General features: G+C 39.3%; 1 protein-coding gene across 1 annotated transcript in view; it reads right to left on the minus strand.

Moving 5' to 3' along the window:
- Nucleotides 1–14,439, minus strand: part of pde3b (phosphodiesterase 3B) — a 44,923-nt gene that overhangs the window by 8,348 nt on the left and 22,136 nt on the right. Inside the window, exons 2-12 of the mRNA XM_017442006.3 lie at nt 8,911–8,961; nt 7,960–8,205; nt 7,440–7,591; nt 4,703–4,803; nt 4,239–4,470; nt 4,048–4,139; nt 3,172–3,326; nt 2,141–2,275; nt 1,503–1,614; nt 1,256–1,369; nt 176–375 (exon numbers count right to left, since the gene is read on the minus strand). Of these exons, the coding sequence (XP_017297495.1) occupies nt 176–375; nt 1,256–1,369; nt 1,503–1,614; nt 2,141–2,275; nt 3,172–3,326; nt 4,048–4,139; nt 4,239–4,470; nt 4,703–4,803; nt 7,440–7,591; nt 7,960–8,205; nt 8,911–8,961 (1,590 nt within the window). The remainder of the gene's footprint in view (nt 1–175; nt 376–1,255; nt 1,370–1,502; nt 1,615–2,140; nt 2,276–3,171; nt 3,327–4,047; nt 4,140–4,238; nt 4,471–4,702; nt 4,804–7,439; nt 7,592–7,959; nt 8,206–8,910; nt 8,962–14,439) is intronic.

A 14,439-nucleotide genomic window follows, 5' to 3' on the forward strand; every position in this document is an offset into this window, starting at 1 on the left:
CCAAAAGCTTGAGCAACAACTTAACAAACAGATCCTTTACAAATATATAAAAATGTAAAAAACCCTGAGTATGAATCTGCCCTATTTGAAAGTTAAGGATGTTGTGCATTTATATTTGAGTGTATTTAAAATTTCCTTAACAGGACCTGAAAAACAAACAAATGCTGTAGGTTACCTGAGGTGCATTAGTGGCTATTAAAAAGGCATTTGTGCGGCCCGGATGGTCATAATCGTGCATTGCAGCTGCTACATAAAGGGCCATGAGCTCCAGGGCAGGTATGTTCCAGGCCAGGCAGCCGTAGCTGTCATCTGAAACTGTGGAGCTCCTGGAGGAGGCGTAGGATATCCTGCCTGGAGAGATCCCACTATCTGAATCTGCAACATAACAAATAAGAGCTGAAAAAATATCACCCTAAACATTTTAAGCCTTAGTTAACTTATGATTCTCATTTCTGTACATTTTACTTTCATGAATCCAAATTTTCTTGGTGACCTTTAACCACTTTGTTCCCAGAAGCTTGTCTCAAAAACACAATTTGTTCTCATGTCCTTAGCTGAATCCATGAAAACTCCCAAAGACAACACAGTTTGACACAAATAAGGTGATTCCCAAGAAGCTAATCTTGCCATACAGTTGATGATCAACTAATGGATGATGCACTTCTCAGGTCCTGTATCAGATCTTTATTGGATTTTGTTTTGCTTTTCTTATCTTAAAGACATGACTTTCAGACACTGCAGTATTTTTTAGGCCTCCTCTGGACAACATGCTGTCATGGTCAGGCACAAGGACTGCACAGAAAACAAGTGAACAAGAAAAACTTTAAAAGACCTTCAGAAAGCCTGAACAGATATTGCTCAAAACCACTTTAAAGAACAACACGAATGTTCTTGGATCAAGGTATAAAAAAATCCTGAAGGATCTAAAACACTTGCACAGCTTTGGAAATATTCAGATGAGGAGAAACTTCTTAAAGCCACTACCCAAGTGGTAAATGAACTGCTTTTATATCGCATTTTTTTAGTCTAATCGACTATAAAAGTGCTTTCACACTAAATTCACCTTCATCCATTCGCACATCAATTTGCTGATCAAGTGCTAAATGGTTTCAGTGCCTTGTCCAAAGGCACTTTGACATGTGGCGGGGGAAGCTTTGACTCTGCATCAGATATTAAATGTGTAAACCTGTTGTGGATTATTGTGCGGCCATGTGTTCGGTCTAAAACCTGCACTCGACAAACTCACTGGCGTTACCTGTGTCACTGCCCGTTACGTGCTCACTGTGGATCTGCTGGAACCCAGGGATTGGTCGAGTGGTCAGGTACCAAACAGCGTGGAGCACATCGGTGGCATGAACCCGGTTATGATCTATGCATGTTTTAAAACATAACACTAAGAATTCCATTTGTTTCACCATATATACCGATGTAATTTTTTTAATATATTGCTAAATAAAATGTGCTATGTAACACTGACGAATGAACATCAATAGAACACTCACAGGGAATGTCTCTGTAGCCACTTTCCAGAGCACAGAAGTATGACATGAACTCTCTCACAGGGATCTTGAAGATCTCAAACAGACACATATCCTGGAACAGAGTGTATGTCACCTGAGGAAACATAAGCCAGCATCACTGACACGCCGATGTGGAGAGAAGAAAACCAGCACTAGAATGAATCAGTTCAAATGACTACAGCATTACTATGAACAAAAGGAATGTCTCAACTGTGTCTGTTGAAAGCTCTAAAACCTCTTCTTTCAGTGTTGAGCATTCACATTTCCAGTGCTGAACAGCTTACCTGTCCAAGCCACGTCTGTGTCTGAAACGTTCAGCAGCAGCGTCACTGCTGCTGAACGTATTGACCATTTTTATAGTTAACTCCTCCTGTAGACTGTTTCTAATCTACTAAGAATAGATTTTTCCTTCTTGACCTTTTCTTCAGGCTGCCTGCAGCTTTAATACCACTACATTTGTTACTTTGGTTACCAAATGACACAACAAGAAAATGGACTTACAAATCCAGATAAGGACACATTTTTTTCCAAGACTTCAGATTTGCTTTGTTCTCAGTCATACAGAGGTACTGGCAGGTATTAAAGTGAAAAGAGATGTTTGATTTATTGGTTGTACTGACATAGCTGAGGATCCTTCCAGCCTTCCCTCCTGTTTTGTCCACTAGGTCAAAGATCTGGAAGTTCCAGGTGTTCATTCTCTCCATAAGAGCCTCGTGATCCTCCAGCATGGGATCTAACCTGAACTCCTGTTCACCCTGAGGACAGCCATAAAAATATAATTACAAACTATATAGATACATGCATCTTCTACTACAATGGTTTTCAGTTCTACCAGTTTAGCTTTGCAATGACATGATAGAGACAATAAAACTCCTTCTTTAATCAACAACTAGGCTGCTGACAGTACGGTCAAAGATTTCTGTTTTGTGCTTTTGTAGGAGCAGCTCATGTGGTCTTTTAACATTATACAAGCCTCTCATTTGGCTGCACCCACATTCATGTGTAGTATGAAGAAAAAAAATTCTTAAACTCGTCAACATTTTTTTTAACTATTAATCAAAAATGTCCTGAAGTGTCCTGCAAAACAGTCAGACGAGGAACCAGGAACATTGTGCTTAAAGGATGTGGGGAGCATCTTACGTTTTACAAAACCCTCAACTGATTTCACTTCATCACAACCGTGAAGAATAAACAAAAGCAAGCTGAACAAATTGCACCTTAGATTAACTGTAATCTTCATAGAAAAAACAAAAGATGCCAGGTTGGGTGTTTATTTCTCAGTATAATCATAGTGTCTAGGGGCCAAATTATTCTCTCTTGAGGATGTGTAAGCAACTATGGACACCACAGATATATAAATGTTCTTTTTAAACAATCCGACTTCTTGAAGGACTGTGATTCCACATAAACACTACTAATCAAGTCCACATACACGAACACCTGCAAGGAAGTGCACTTCATCACGCTGCCTTTACCAGACTCTCATACACTTGATAAGAAAGGAAACCTTTCATTATCACATAAATGCTCAGCTCCTGTATGCAATTCGTGATAAAAAATGAGTAAAACATAAAAAAGTAAGTGGGACACATCTCCAGAAAGCAACAAGTGCTCCGCCTGTAGTGCCTAACAGGACAGTCATACAACACACCTCTGGTTTCTGAGTTTGCTGGTCTGTGTCCGGGCTGTTCTCCTTCTCCTCCTCCGCCAGTCCCTCGTCTCCTCCAGTGTCTGACCTCCCGTCTCCTGACACCGCCACCTCTTCCCTGATAAGAGGCTCTCCCGCAAACTCCAGACCTTCAACGACTGTGCAAACACACGCAACACAACGTAAAGCCAAACAAGCTTTCATACCTACAAAAAAAAAAAGCCTGAACATATGTTCAACTAAAAAATGGCATCTTCTTTGGAAGGAATGCATATTGCCTGCTGCCTTAGATGACAAACATTTAAAGAAAAATTTTGCATGATTTGCTAACACTTGGCAATATGTGTTGGAAATGAGTCATAGTCAGACCACACAAAATTTTAGCTCAATATCTATAAAAATGATGGAGTTATGGCCAATTTTGTGTTTGTAAAGGTCAGTCAGGTGTGGTGGCTGTCTTGCATTGGAATTAGTCCAAAAGTGAATCAGTTATAGAGGTACATTCAGTGAGTACTTTCTGTAAGTTACATTAAAATTCATCCACTGGTTCATAACAGACAAAGCAATCAACAGTCAAATACAGGGTTACACAACTGACCTTCTGTCATGGCGGGTCATGATTACAGTGTATTATTATGTAGCTGGTCTTAAATGAAGATTCGCAATTAAAAAAGAACACTGTGAAATTTCATTTTTCCTCGTAGTTTTTGTCTGAGTATGTTAAACTTGCAGTATTCTTGGCACCCAGCAGAGAGCAGCGTTAACCTTTGAAAGTCCTTACAGGAGTGTTTCTTTCATGACTGCACACTGGATAACCGAACAAGACCATGTGACATGACGGCAATCCGCTGTATGTGTGACAGGTGTACGTGTTTATACCTGAGCGCCTGCGATGAGCGTCACTGATAAATGATTGGTGAGACTCCCCCGTGTCGCTGCTAGAAACTCCCTTGAGCATCTGACGACCACAGCTATGGCGGACAAACGCATACATGGTTCCAGCTGCAGCATTACTATACTCACTGAAATAAGAGCGAAAGAACATGAAGCTTCAGTGCTGCACATCTCACCTGGTGCAGAGAGGGAAAGAAGCGCTGCGGAAGGCCTGCTGGAACTCAGTGGAGCTGACTGGGTGGCCCAAAGGCTTGTGCAGGTTCAGGTTGACGCTCGGCTTTGTCAGGAAGTCTGCCGTGTCTGGAAACTCCACAGGCAGTCGAGTGGCAAGGGACGATGAGGAACCTGAGCTCAGAGCTGGAGGACTATGGCTTGGCGAGGTGACTGGGCTCAGGCTGGGTGAGGCACCTAGAGAGAAAAAAAATTGATCAGTTTCACTAATTTATTCATTTTAATCTGCAAACATCAACTATCCCTCAACAAATATGAAACACAAGATTATGAACAGCCTACAAGTGAAAAAGTACTCTCCCTTAACTGCAAAACAACAAAATACATATGCTCATTCATATTCGAATATTATACCGATCTACAAAATAAAAAGTTTTTGAAAGTGTGGGTTTGGGAAGATAAGTCTCACCTGCCCTCCTGGGCCCAGCGTGGTACGTTAGGGTAACAGAGGAAGACCTCTGCTTGGGAATGGTGAGCAGGTTTGCATTGGGACCGTTGGTCAGAGCTGAGCTGTAACACCAAACACAGATGTTTTAGCTGCAAAAACAAACTCATCCAAACCTTCTACATGATCACCACCAACTGTTTTGAGTCATCCGGAGAACGGAGTTACAGTAACAGCCTGTCGTTTCCTGCCACCTGGTGGAGAGAAACTGTCTGAACACTGGACTCCTGCGTGGTTCACATGAACTCATTATAATGGCATTAAATGCCTTCCTATTTGTGGAAAAAGCTAATCTGGTCTTTTTTTTTTTTTACTCTATCAAAACACAAACACCCTAAAACAGAAGTATGAAACACTGCCTCTCTGAGACCACAACACCCAGACTGCTAAAGAAACAAAAACAATATGCAATTTTTTAAAATCTTTTTTATGCGCACAGTAGAAATTGTCTTTGTCATTTTCAGAATGTAGGATCTGGTCTGACTTTGGCATAAGAATTATGGACTTCCTGGCTAACTTTACCTCTTTTTCTTTGGCTCCTCAGCTGCACACAACATCATTTTTCATGTCAATTGTTTTTTAAAGCCACAACAAAGCAGACCAAAACTGAGACTGGGTATTTATTTTTCAGAAAGTTAAAGTAACATTCTCACCAACCAACAGTGAAGAAAAAGTACAAATAACAGTACTGTCCATATTTTTTCCTTAATAAATGAGCGTCTCAAATCAGGCATGCTTTAATGTTTATAGTTCAAGCTTCCAATAAAAATAATACAGAAGTAGGACAAATGACTCTGGATGGAGAGAGAGAGTGTGAATAAATATTAACAAAAGTAAACTTAGACAGAAGAAACAATATAACATCATTACAGCGCTGACATTTGAATGTTTTTCTGTTCTTAGTTTTGTCGGCAGCAAGCAAAGTAAAAATCCACACAATATAAACCTTTATTCTACTGAATCCTTCTCTTCTTTTCTGTCATAAATTACAAAAAGAAAATGCAGTGCTTTTTAATGTTTGACAAATAATTGTGAACTTTCTCTGTCATCTTTACACTTTTCTTCTTCAGAACCACCGTAGACCTACTTGATTTTGAAATTAGCCTTAATTTGAGCAAACCCTAGTTTACATTTTCAGGTATAAAAACTTATGGATGCTCTCTGAATGTTTCACAGGTAGGAATAAATTCCATATTGTTCTTTAGAAAATATTTTCCTTTACAGTAGAGTGAATAAAAACATGTCTATGTCCTGTAGAGATTTTCCCACATGACTGGATCTCGTAAAAAAGCTTTTCTTTTATCATGTTAAAGCGTCCTATGATCACTCATCACTGTTATCTTCCTGGACCATCAGTTCTATTCCCTCTGACAAACATGTTACTGGGGAAAAAAAAGAAACCATGGAAGGCTGGGGTTCTGTGCTTCCACTAATGATTTTCACTGTACATGTGCTTTTATTATTCCATTTTCCCAGATAACACACCATCTGTCAATGATGGTAAGCTATAATTACTCACAAAAACAGATTAAACTAAGCAGGTAATTAGACTCTATGCATGCCTTAAAGATAAAGGGCCAAAATGTAATTTAAAAGATTTTTATCTTTCATCCGTACAATATTTCCAGAAACTGGAACACTCTGTCCCAGAGCAGTAGAGGGGGAAAAAGTCCATGCATTTGTTACTTTTTGGATGAATTATTGTGATTTTTTGATTATCAGGATGTTCCAGTTGATCCAAACTGCTGCAGCATAAGTTTTCATGAAAATTAGCAAAAACAAAGAAAAAAGGAAGCTCAGATTTCTTCAACTTTGGCTTCTCTCCACCAGCTCTTCATTAAGTTTGTAATCGTTTTCTTTAGACATATCGTATGTTCCTAATGACCAAGCTCAATCATATGTTGAAGCTCACAGTTTGATATTATTCCAACTGAGTGCATCAATCTCAGTATGCAGGCTAACTTGTGGTTCCTACAGTTTCCTGAGTCTTCAAACATGAGAACTGAACACACTCATCTGTGTATTTACTTCTAAGTCACTGGATTTAATTAATTTACATTTGTTTTATAATCGGATTAAATTTGTTTCTTCGCAACAGGATCTGAACTTGCTGAATTTCTCTGCATAGCACCTTGTCGCAACTTCTGCTGGGATGTGGCAATACATAAAACAACTAAATGAAACCTTTTTTAAACAATAGGGATGTCTCGTTTCACCTGCACTAAGAGCTCCTTTGTTTTCTGTTCTCTTTTAGATCTTTTAAAATCTTAACTGTGCAGGAAAGAAAAACAAATGAATAAGCCCACATATGCTTACAAATCAGCCTCTGATGCCACTTCAACTACTTTCAAGCCCATAAAATAGCTATCACTATATCAAAGAGGTTATAATTCATGGACACTTCCTACAATTTTGATGTGAGTGACTTCAAAATACAAAATAAAGCTGAGCGTCTAGACTTCAGTGTCCAACTGTTTGCAAATCCAAACAATACAAAATCAATCTGGTTGGATTTTTTTGTTTTTTATGCTGAATATGATCAATGTTTCCTATTTCAATTATCCTGTTCAGAACTTTTTACAAAACCTTCACAAACAGAACCTGTACTGCCTCCTGAAGAGGACCAAAACCAGAGTTCAGTCAGAATATTAGCGTTGCCATATAGTCTGATCCAGAAGCAGTGCTGTGTGTCTGTTGGTACCTGGTCAAGCTTAGGTCACAGTGGGGTCTCTTTCCATTGTTGCGCTCCCAGCGTGAAGAGGCCGAGTCGAGCACAGACAGAGCAGAAGGTGTGGAGGAGGTGGAGCTCCGCCTGGGCTGAGGGGTGGGGAGACTGTTCCTGCTGCTCAAACCCTAACAGACAGAAGACAAGTTTAATGTTACACATAAACTGATGAGGCTGTTATGAAAACATTAATTATGACACCTAAAAGCAACAAGCATTTTCAAACTTTGGCCAAGTTCAGACTGACCACACAGCACACCCGATAAGTGTCTACTAAAGCAAAAGAAAGTCTTGATTTGCAACAAAACATTTCATATAGCTAATTACCAACATTATTGGGAGTTGCTAATGCACTTTGTTCCACAGTCTTTAATATTGTTATACGTTGTAAAGCATTATGGCACTTAAATAGCCTAAATAAAGCAATAAATTATCAATATCAACACCTAAAGTAGATAGAGGACTAGTTTACAGCTCTAGTAAAACTTTTACCCACCTTTATGCCTTTCCTGTCACTTCTCTCTACAGAGTCCTCTGCCTCTACAGAGTAGAAACCCGGGAAGGGCGTGAAGGGGTTGACCCTGGGCCGGCACGAGCCTGAAAACGTCCCCAAGAGGCTGGAGATGCTGCGCAGAGCTGCAGTGGTGTTTGGCGGCAGTGACGACTCCATCAGTAGGTCTGACACCAGATTTCTCGCCTCATTGATGACTGAGAGATCCACACCGTTGCCGCTCACTGCGCCCTGCCACATGAAGACAGGCATCACGCAGGTTAGAGAGAAGGGAAGCACCGTCAGCGGGCGTCTCTGTCTCTTCTAACAGGGTGACAGTTTTACAAACACATCGTTGCGTCTTTGGGGAATCTATGCTTCACGTAGCTAACCTGGCTGGTATTTCTAACTTCTTCTCCCAGTTCATTCCTTTCCTCTTGTCTCCTAATCCCAGGGTCTTACACAAGAAGACAGTAATAACAACTTCAGTGTTTGAAAAAATAGTCAAAATTCCATTTGGAAAGCAGGAAACTATGCTTATATCAAAAGTTAAATCCCATAAATTGTAAATGCAATCCATCACAATATAATCCTCGCTTCTTCTTCTTTTTTTTTTTAGGATCGCTTTCATTAAAAAAATGTTCTGACTGGGTCAACTTTATGTCAGGAACATGAACAAATAATGACTTTTGGCCTCTGACAGTTAAATTCTTTTAGGGATTATACAAATAGTTCCAAAAGTACATAGAATGTCAAAGTAAGATAAAAATGTGGCAGGACAATGATTCCAAGGCCATTGTATGCAAGGCTTTTTACACAATGTTCAAGCAAAGAAATGTGGGGAAAAGAACTAAATGTCCTAAAGGTGATTTTGGTTCAACTGCAAGCATCCCTGGTTTTGAAAACAGGAAGATTTCCTGTAAATTTCAAGATGTAAGCCAAAACAATTGTACTGACCTGATACTGTGGTTTGTACCAGTGTTTCAGATCCCAGTCCCATAAGATCATCTGAAAAACAAAAGACAGCCGTTACTAAGATGTCGTCACGGTACGAATGTTTGTTTTTTACACATAATACGACACATGTAAGGAACTTGGCCTTTGACCGGTGCTCTACTTGGAGCCACCTGTGACAAAAAGGGCACCGGCATGCCAAGCAGGAGAGCAGCACAGCTTCAAGTTTTTATTTTATTTTTTCTTCTGCCCGGTATCTAAACACGCAGTGTAGTAACAGTTTACATTACGGATTTCCTGAACCCCTTAATGCACTTTCCTACTGCAGGTACTGTTTTTGCACCCGGGCTGAGCGACGGCAGACTGAGGCCTTTCACTGAAAGCAAAAGCAGAAAAACAAACCACTAAAACCACCATGGTGCGTCTACAATAGAGTTATGAGATCTTATCAAGCCTCAACTACGTCAAACGGCTGCATTTTCATGCTATCTGTTGGTACCCACACGGGAGCACTCACACTTCACAACAGTGTGGGGTCAAAGCTGGCACAGGTTGTGCAACACTACGTTGGTGAATGCGAAATAACCCGATCTCCAATGTCAAGTGTGACTGCAATACTAATCAAATAGATACTATTACTCAAGACAGAATTGAGGCAGGCTGAATATTACACAACTTTAACTTTGGTGGATTACTTTTTCTAACAAATGGACACACAAAAAAGTATTCTTTTAAATTTTTGGCCCCATGTACTGCAATTTGATTCTGCGCCACAAGAGGGAGAGGACTGAGCCGTATTTGAAAAGCAACAAATACCACAAGCATCTTTCTAACATGTAAACACAAGCAAACAACTTACTTTCAGGCATTATTAGGCCACACTATGTCCCATTAAAGTGTGAAAATAAATATAAAAGATGGGGTCAAATGTAGTGATTTTCAGAGTTCAGACAGAACAACATGAGATACTAAATTTAGAGAAATCACTTTATTTCTTAGAAAGACTTTAAATTTGTTTTTACAGATTAAAGACTAAAATGTTTTTTTTCTGTAAAATGTTTTAAATTACGGGATAAAAAAACTCATTACAATCAAAGGTTACAAGACTATTTTAAATTATTTAAGAAAACATAAGTGACAATACTTATATTCAAACATCAACTTAAATTTAAACTTGCTACACAGAGCAGATAAAATTCATCTTTCTTGTTGTTAAATGGATCGGTGGGTCCTCTTCTAATCAGCACCCGTTTCATTGGTCAAAGTAGGATGTTGGGTGTTTGTCATCAGCATCTGTACAATGCTGCCAAACATTTAATATGGCAAATAAGCCCTGCCATGGCAACCCGACATAGAGGCCAGCAAACAATGCTCCATACGCCATGGCAACGAGATGGCGGGAGACGGCCGGAGGACAGAGTTGTTGGCCTTCTGCTTGTTTACAGAGAGAATCAGAAGGACTGAAACGGAGAGACGCGAGCCGACTGAAGGAGGGATGAACTAGAAACAGAGGAAATAAAAGAAAGTGAGACACAGGTGGACAGCAGGTTCCACGTGCACTCCTGACACCGAGTGTCACGAGATAAAACAGACAGTACTACATGTACTGTCTGTCAACCGTTACAGCGTGCTTTTACTTAACTGCTGCAGTGGGTGCCAAGACCAAAAATATTTATGATAAGTTGTTTTTGCAAGCAGTGAGATAAAATCTTTCAATGAACAGAAGATCTTCTTTAGCTATCTGATGAAAACCTTTGCTTGAACAAAAAAATACACCAACCTGTAAACATAAATTTTCCTAAGTAAAGAGGGTACTGATACTTGGCCATCTTTCCAATAAACTCTAAACTCTAAATTCTAAAAAGTACTGTATGATTTATTTTTATGCAACTGAATAAATACAAATCAACTGATCATCCATATCTTTAACCTGGTAAGAAGAATGACTAAATATATTTACATTTTCTTTACCTTTTTTCTTTAAGTTCCTCTTTAACCCAATAAACATCCGAAGGCATGACTTATACCAACAGACTACTTTACAGTAAGTTATTGTCCTTTTTTTGGGGTATTTTTTCCTTAATTTCTCTATTTTTAAACTTTTACAGCTGCCCATATCTCATGCATGTGTGATTCTGGGTGACATTGCGTGCAAACCCACGAGAGCACAAGCATAAAGATAATTTATGGTTCAGGATTTTCCAGAAAGCGGAAAAAAAGAAGAAGAAGAAAAAAAGACAACACTATAAGTATGAACACTTTCACAAATGCACGGCAAAGCAAACAGAAAGAGATGTCTACTGAGAAATTACAACATAAAACCTAATTACAAACATCAGAAACTGGAAATATGAAAATAACTTCCAACACACATGCACACACACACACAAAATTTCACTCACACACAATACTTCAACATGAGACGGGTCGTAAATATTTCCTAACAGGAGTCAATAAACCTGTGCAAGCTATTAGACAGCCAGTTAGTTACACCCGTGTGTCATATTAGCCTGGCTCCTCAGTGTGAGAGGTGCTAGAAGTGATAAAAACATGCTAATAGGAGACTGAGGGGGTGGGGTTCAGACGGAGAGAAGGTATCAATGGCAGGCAGGCAGGAAGGACATTTGTATGTAGAGGAGCACAGCAATGCTGACGTCAGTCTGCAGCGACATACAGCGTCAGCATCCCACCACACGTGTGCATGCTGACACGAAGACTGGCCGTCGAGACGCAGCGAAAACCAAATGATCCAGAGAGACAATACACAGGTTTACACGCCTAATATTCAGGTGATTAGCTAAGCATCGGAGAGGTCTGGGGAGTGTTCAGTCGTGTGTCCTGCTTGCCTGGAAACAGCTTAACTGCCAGAAAAGAGCTGTGTGTTTGGATCACAATGCTGAGGCTTAGACGGAGGGAGCAGACTGGGATTAAAATAAAACAGTCTCTGAACTTTTGACCTCGCCAGACTCCTAAAAAGCTCCATTCTATATGCAACAACACACTAAACAATAAAACATGATGCTCTACTGTTTATATTTGTAAAAAAAAAAAAAATACACTTCAAATTACGTTTGCACATTAGGGAGAAAAACAGGGTGTAAAAAAATGTTGCTTTTGCTCAGAGGAATCAGCCAGACAATCACAGTTCCAAACCTGAGCTCAGCAGCACCCCACAGATCAACAGGGCCGATGCGATAACTCAGGGTGCTGGAGATGGTTACGCCCATGTGGCTATCACCAGTATCATCAGGGCAACATGGCAAGACGATGAAAAATTCTTTGACTAAGGAAAGAAACTTGTTCAAAATGTAGCCCTCTCTTTCACACTCATCTACCACTTCACTGGACCAGTGGGCTTGCACAACACAGCATCTGGAAGTTTCATTTCATCCAAGTTTTTTCTTCTTTTTCTTCAAGTTCCGATCTGTTTCGGTTTTTTTGGTCTTTGGTGTTTGTTCTTTAAGCACTCATTTTGTGAATAATACAAAATATAGATATTTGTACAATATTTAAATTACATTTTGAATTATTCTGTAAGAGATAAGATGCAACTGCTCCATGTTTTGTAAGCTGTTTGTCTGATAGGAAAAATTATTTTATGTAAAACTTGTTATAACTAGAAACAGTAGAAGCATGATAAAAGCTCAAACAACACCAAAAAATACTGGGAACTATAACTGTAAAAGGAGCTTCCTTAACCGTCCTTTTATTTTCCCTATCATTTTCATAACAATAACATACAATTTCACACAATTTTATATGTAATTACATTCCTACAAAAATGACAGATGTTTACAGAAGTCCATGTTTGTTCAGGATAAAGAGGATGAAGAAAGCATTGTAACTTTAGTTATAATGCATTAAGGGTATCTTAGGGGCTGATCTGCTTTCTGTTACCCAACGTAGAAAGAAAATTATAAAAAGGTTTGATTGGCTGAAAGAATTACATCACTAAAATTTCAATTTTAAAAAGTTGAGGGGAAAAAAGGCTGAATGGGACATGGTAGGCTGGGGTAAAGCAAACAAAAGGTATGGTGAAAATAACAGTTGATAATGAGAGCAAGGTCCACACCAAGAGAGCGATTACCTCTCAAAGAGAGCACTGCTTTCCTTCCTTTACTTCCCAACATCACCGGGAAACACTTATGACTAAGTCCGGTTCTAATTAGACAAAACAAGTAAGACACAACTGCATTAGGGCCAATTTCAGAAAAAAAACAACTGGGGTAAACTGAGCTATTAAAAAGACTGAATTTACCATAAGGTGATTTTATTGAACAATAAAGCGAGTATACTTATCACTGAACCCCAAAGAAATCATCAACCTGTACATGATCATAATACAGACTGTTTCTAAAGAACACTGAAGCAGGTGGTTACAAATTTTACCATAACAGCTCATTTTATTGAAAAAAGAACCTTAACTTATTAGTAAATACCACTAAGATTGCTTATGCAAACAAATACAAGTTTCTCTTATCTATTGTTAGTCAATAAACTTAGTGCAAAAAAAAGGTTCAGCCCAACACATGCACTAACATGCATCTGGGGCCTGAGCGCCTGTCATAACAAGAAGCATCAATTACAAGGTGCGTGGAATAAAAGTGACTGTGCAAACTGCCAAGAACATAAATACATGTTTGCTAGTGTAATACCGTTTACACATGGGTTACCTTTAATCTTGGTTAAGTCAGTAGTATCATACAGTACAATGCAGAACTCTTGTCAGTGTTACTAAATTTAACTCAAGAGTTTTTATCTCAAAACTTTGGAAATGTAGTGGAGGAACCTAAGCCACTGCAAAGTATGTTCGTGTTGCATACAACAGTGATAATGAGCCAAGACAGGTGGATACTTGAACAAAAGTAATCTGTAGTTGTTTTGTGTAACTGGTTCAACACAGAACCTCATCACTTATTTAAAAAAGTAGGACTCAAATGTAAACATTACAGGTATGAGGGGGAAAAAGAACGAGAGTGCAAACCCAACGGCTCGTTGACATTCGAGAAGCCCCTGACGAACAATTCAGACAAGATCAAAGCAAAACCAATGACGTGGAACCAGATTCTGCTCTCCATAACACAAGTTTAAACACATGCTGAAAGTAATAGAGCACTGTGTTACTAAGTTTACACTTGTCAACATTTTCGCCAGCACAAACTTAAATAAGATCTTTATGACAAACAAGCCGTTGTCCATGACTCATCCAAGGTTTCTGTGATTGTGCTCACAAATAATGGACAGACAACCAGGACCACTGCGAGTTACTTAACAGTAACTGAGCGTAACATCATTCCCGACTAGAAGACAGAAAGTTATGTTCTGCAAACTCGCTTGATTTATGAACACGCAAGCACACATCTGGTCGAGCAACTCGAAGAGACAGTATTTAGATGGAAATTAGAGAGGCCAGATGGCAAAATTCTAGTCTCAACGATAAAGTGCCAGAAGAAGTGGTAGTTCAAAAAGATTTCCCTCTTTTGTTCCGGGAACGCACCAAACCATAAGTTCAAAAGTAAGGTACGTACTGAA

The sequence above is a fragment of the Kryptolebias marmoratus genome, linkage group LG15 (genome assembly GCF_001649575.2).
Source record: "Kryptolebias marmoratus isolate JLee-2015 linkage group LG15, ASM164957v2, whole genome shotgun sequence".
Taxonomy (NCBI): Eukaryota; Metazoa; Chordata; class Actinopteri; order Cyprinodontiformes; family Rivulidae; genus Kryptolebias; species Kryptolebias marmoratus.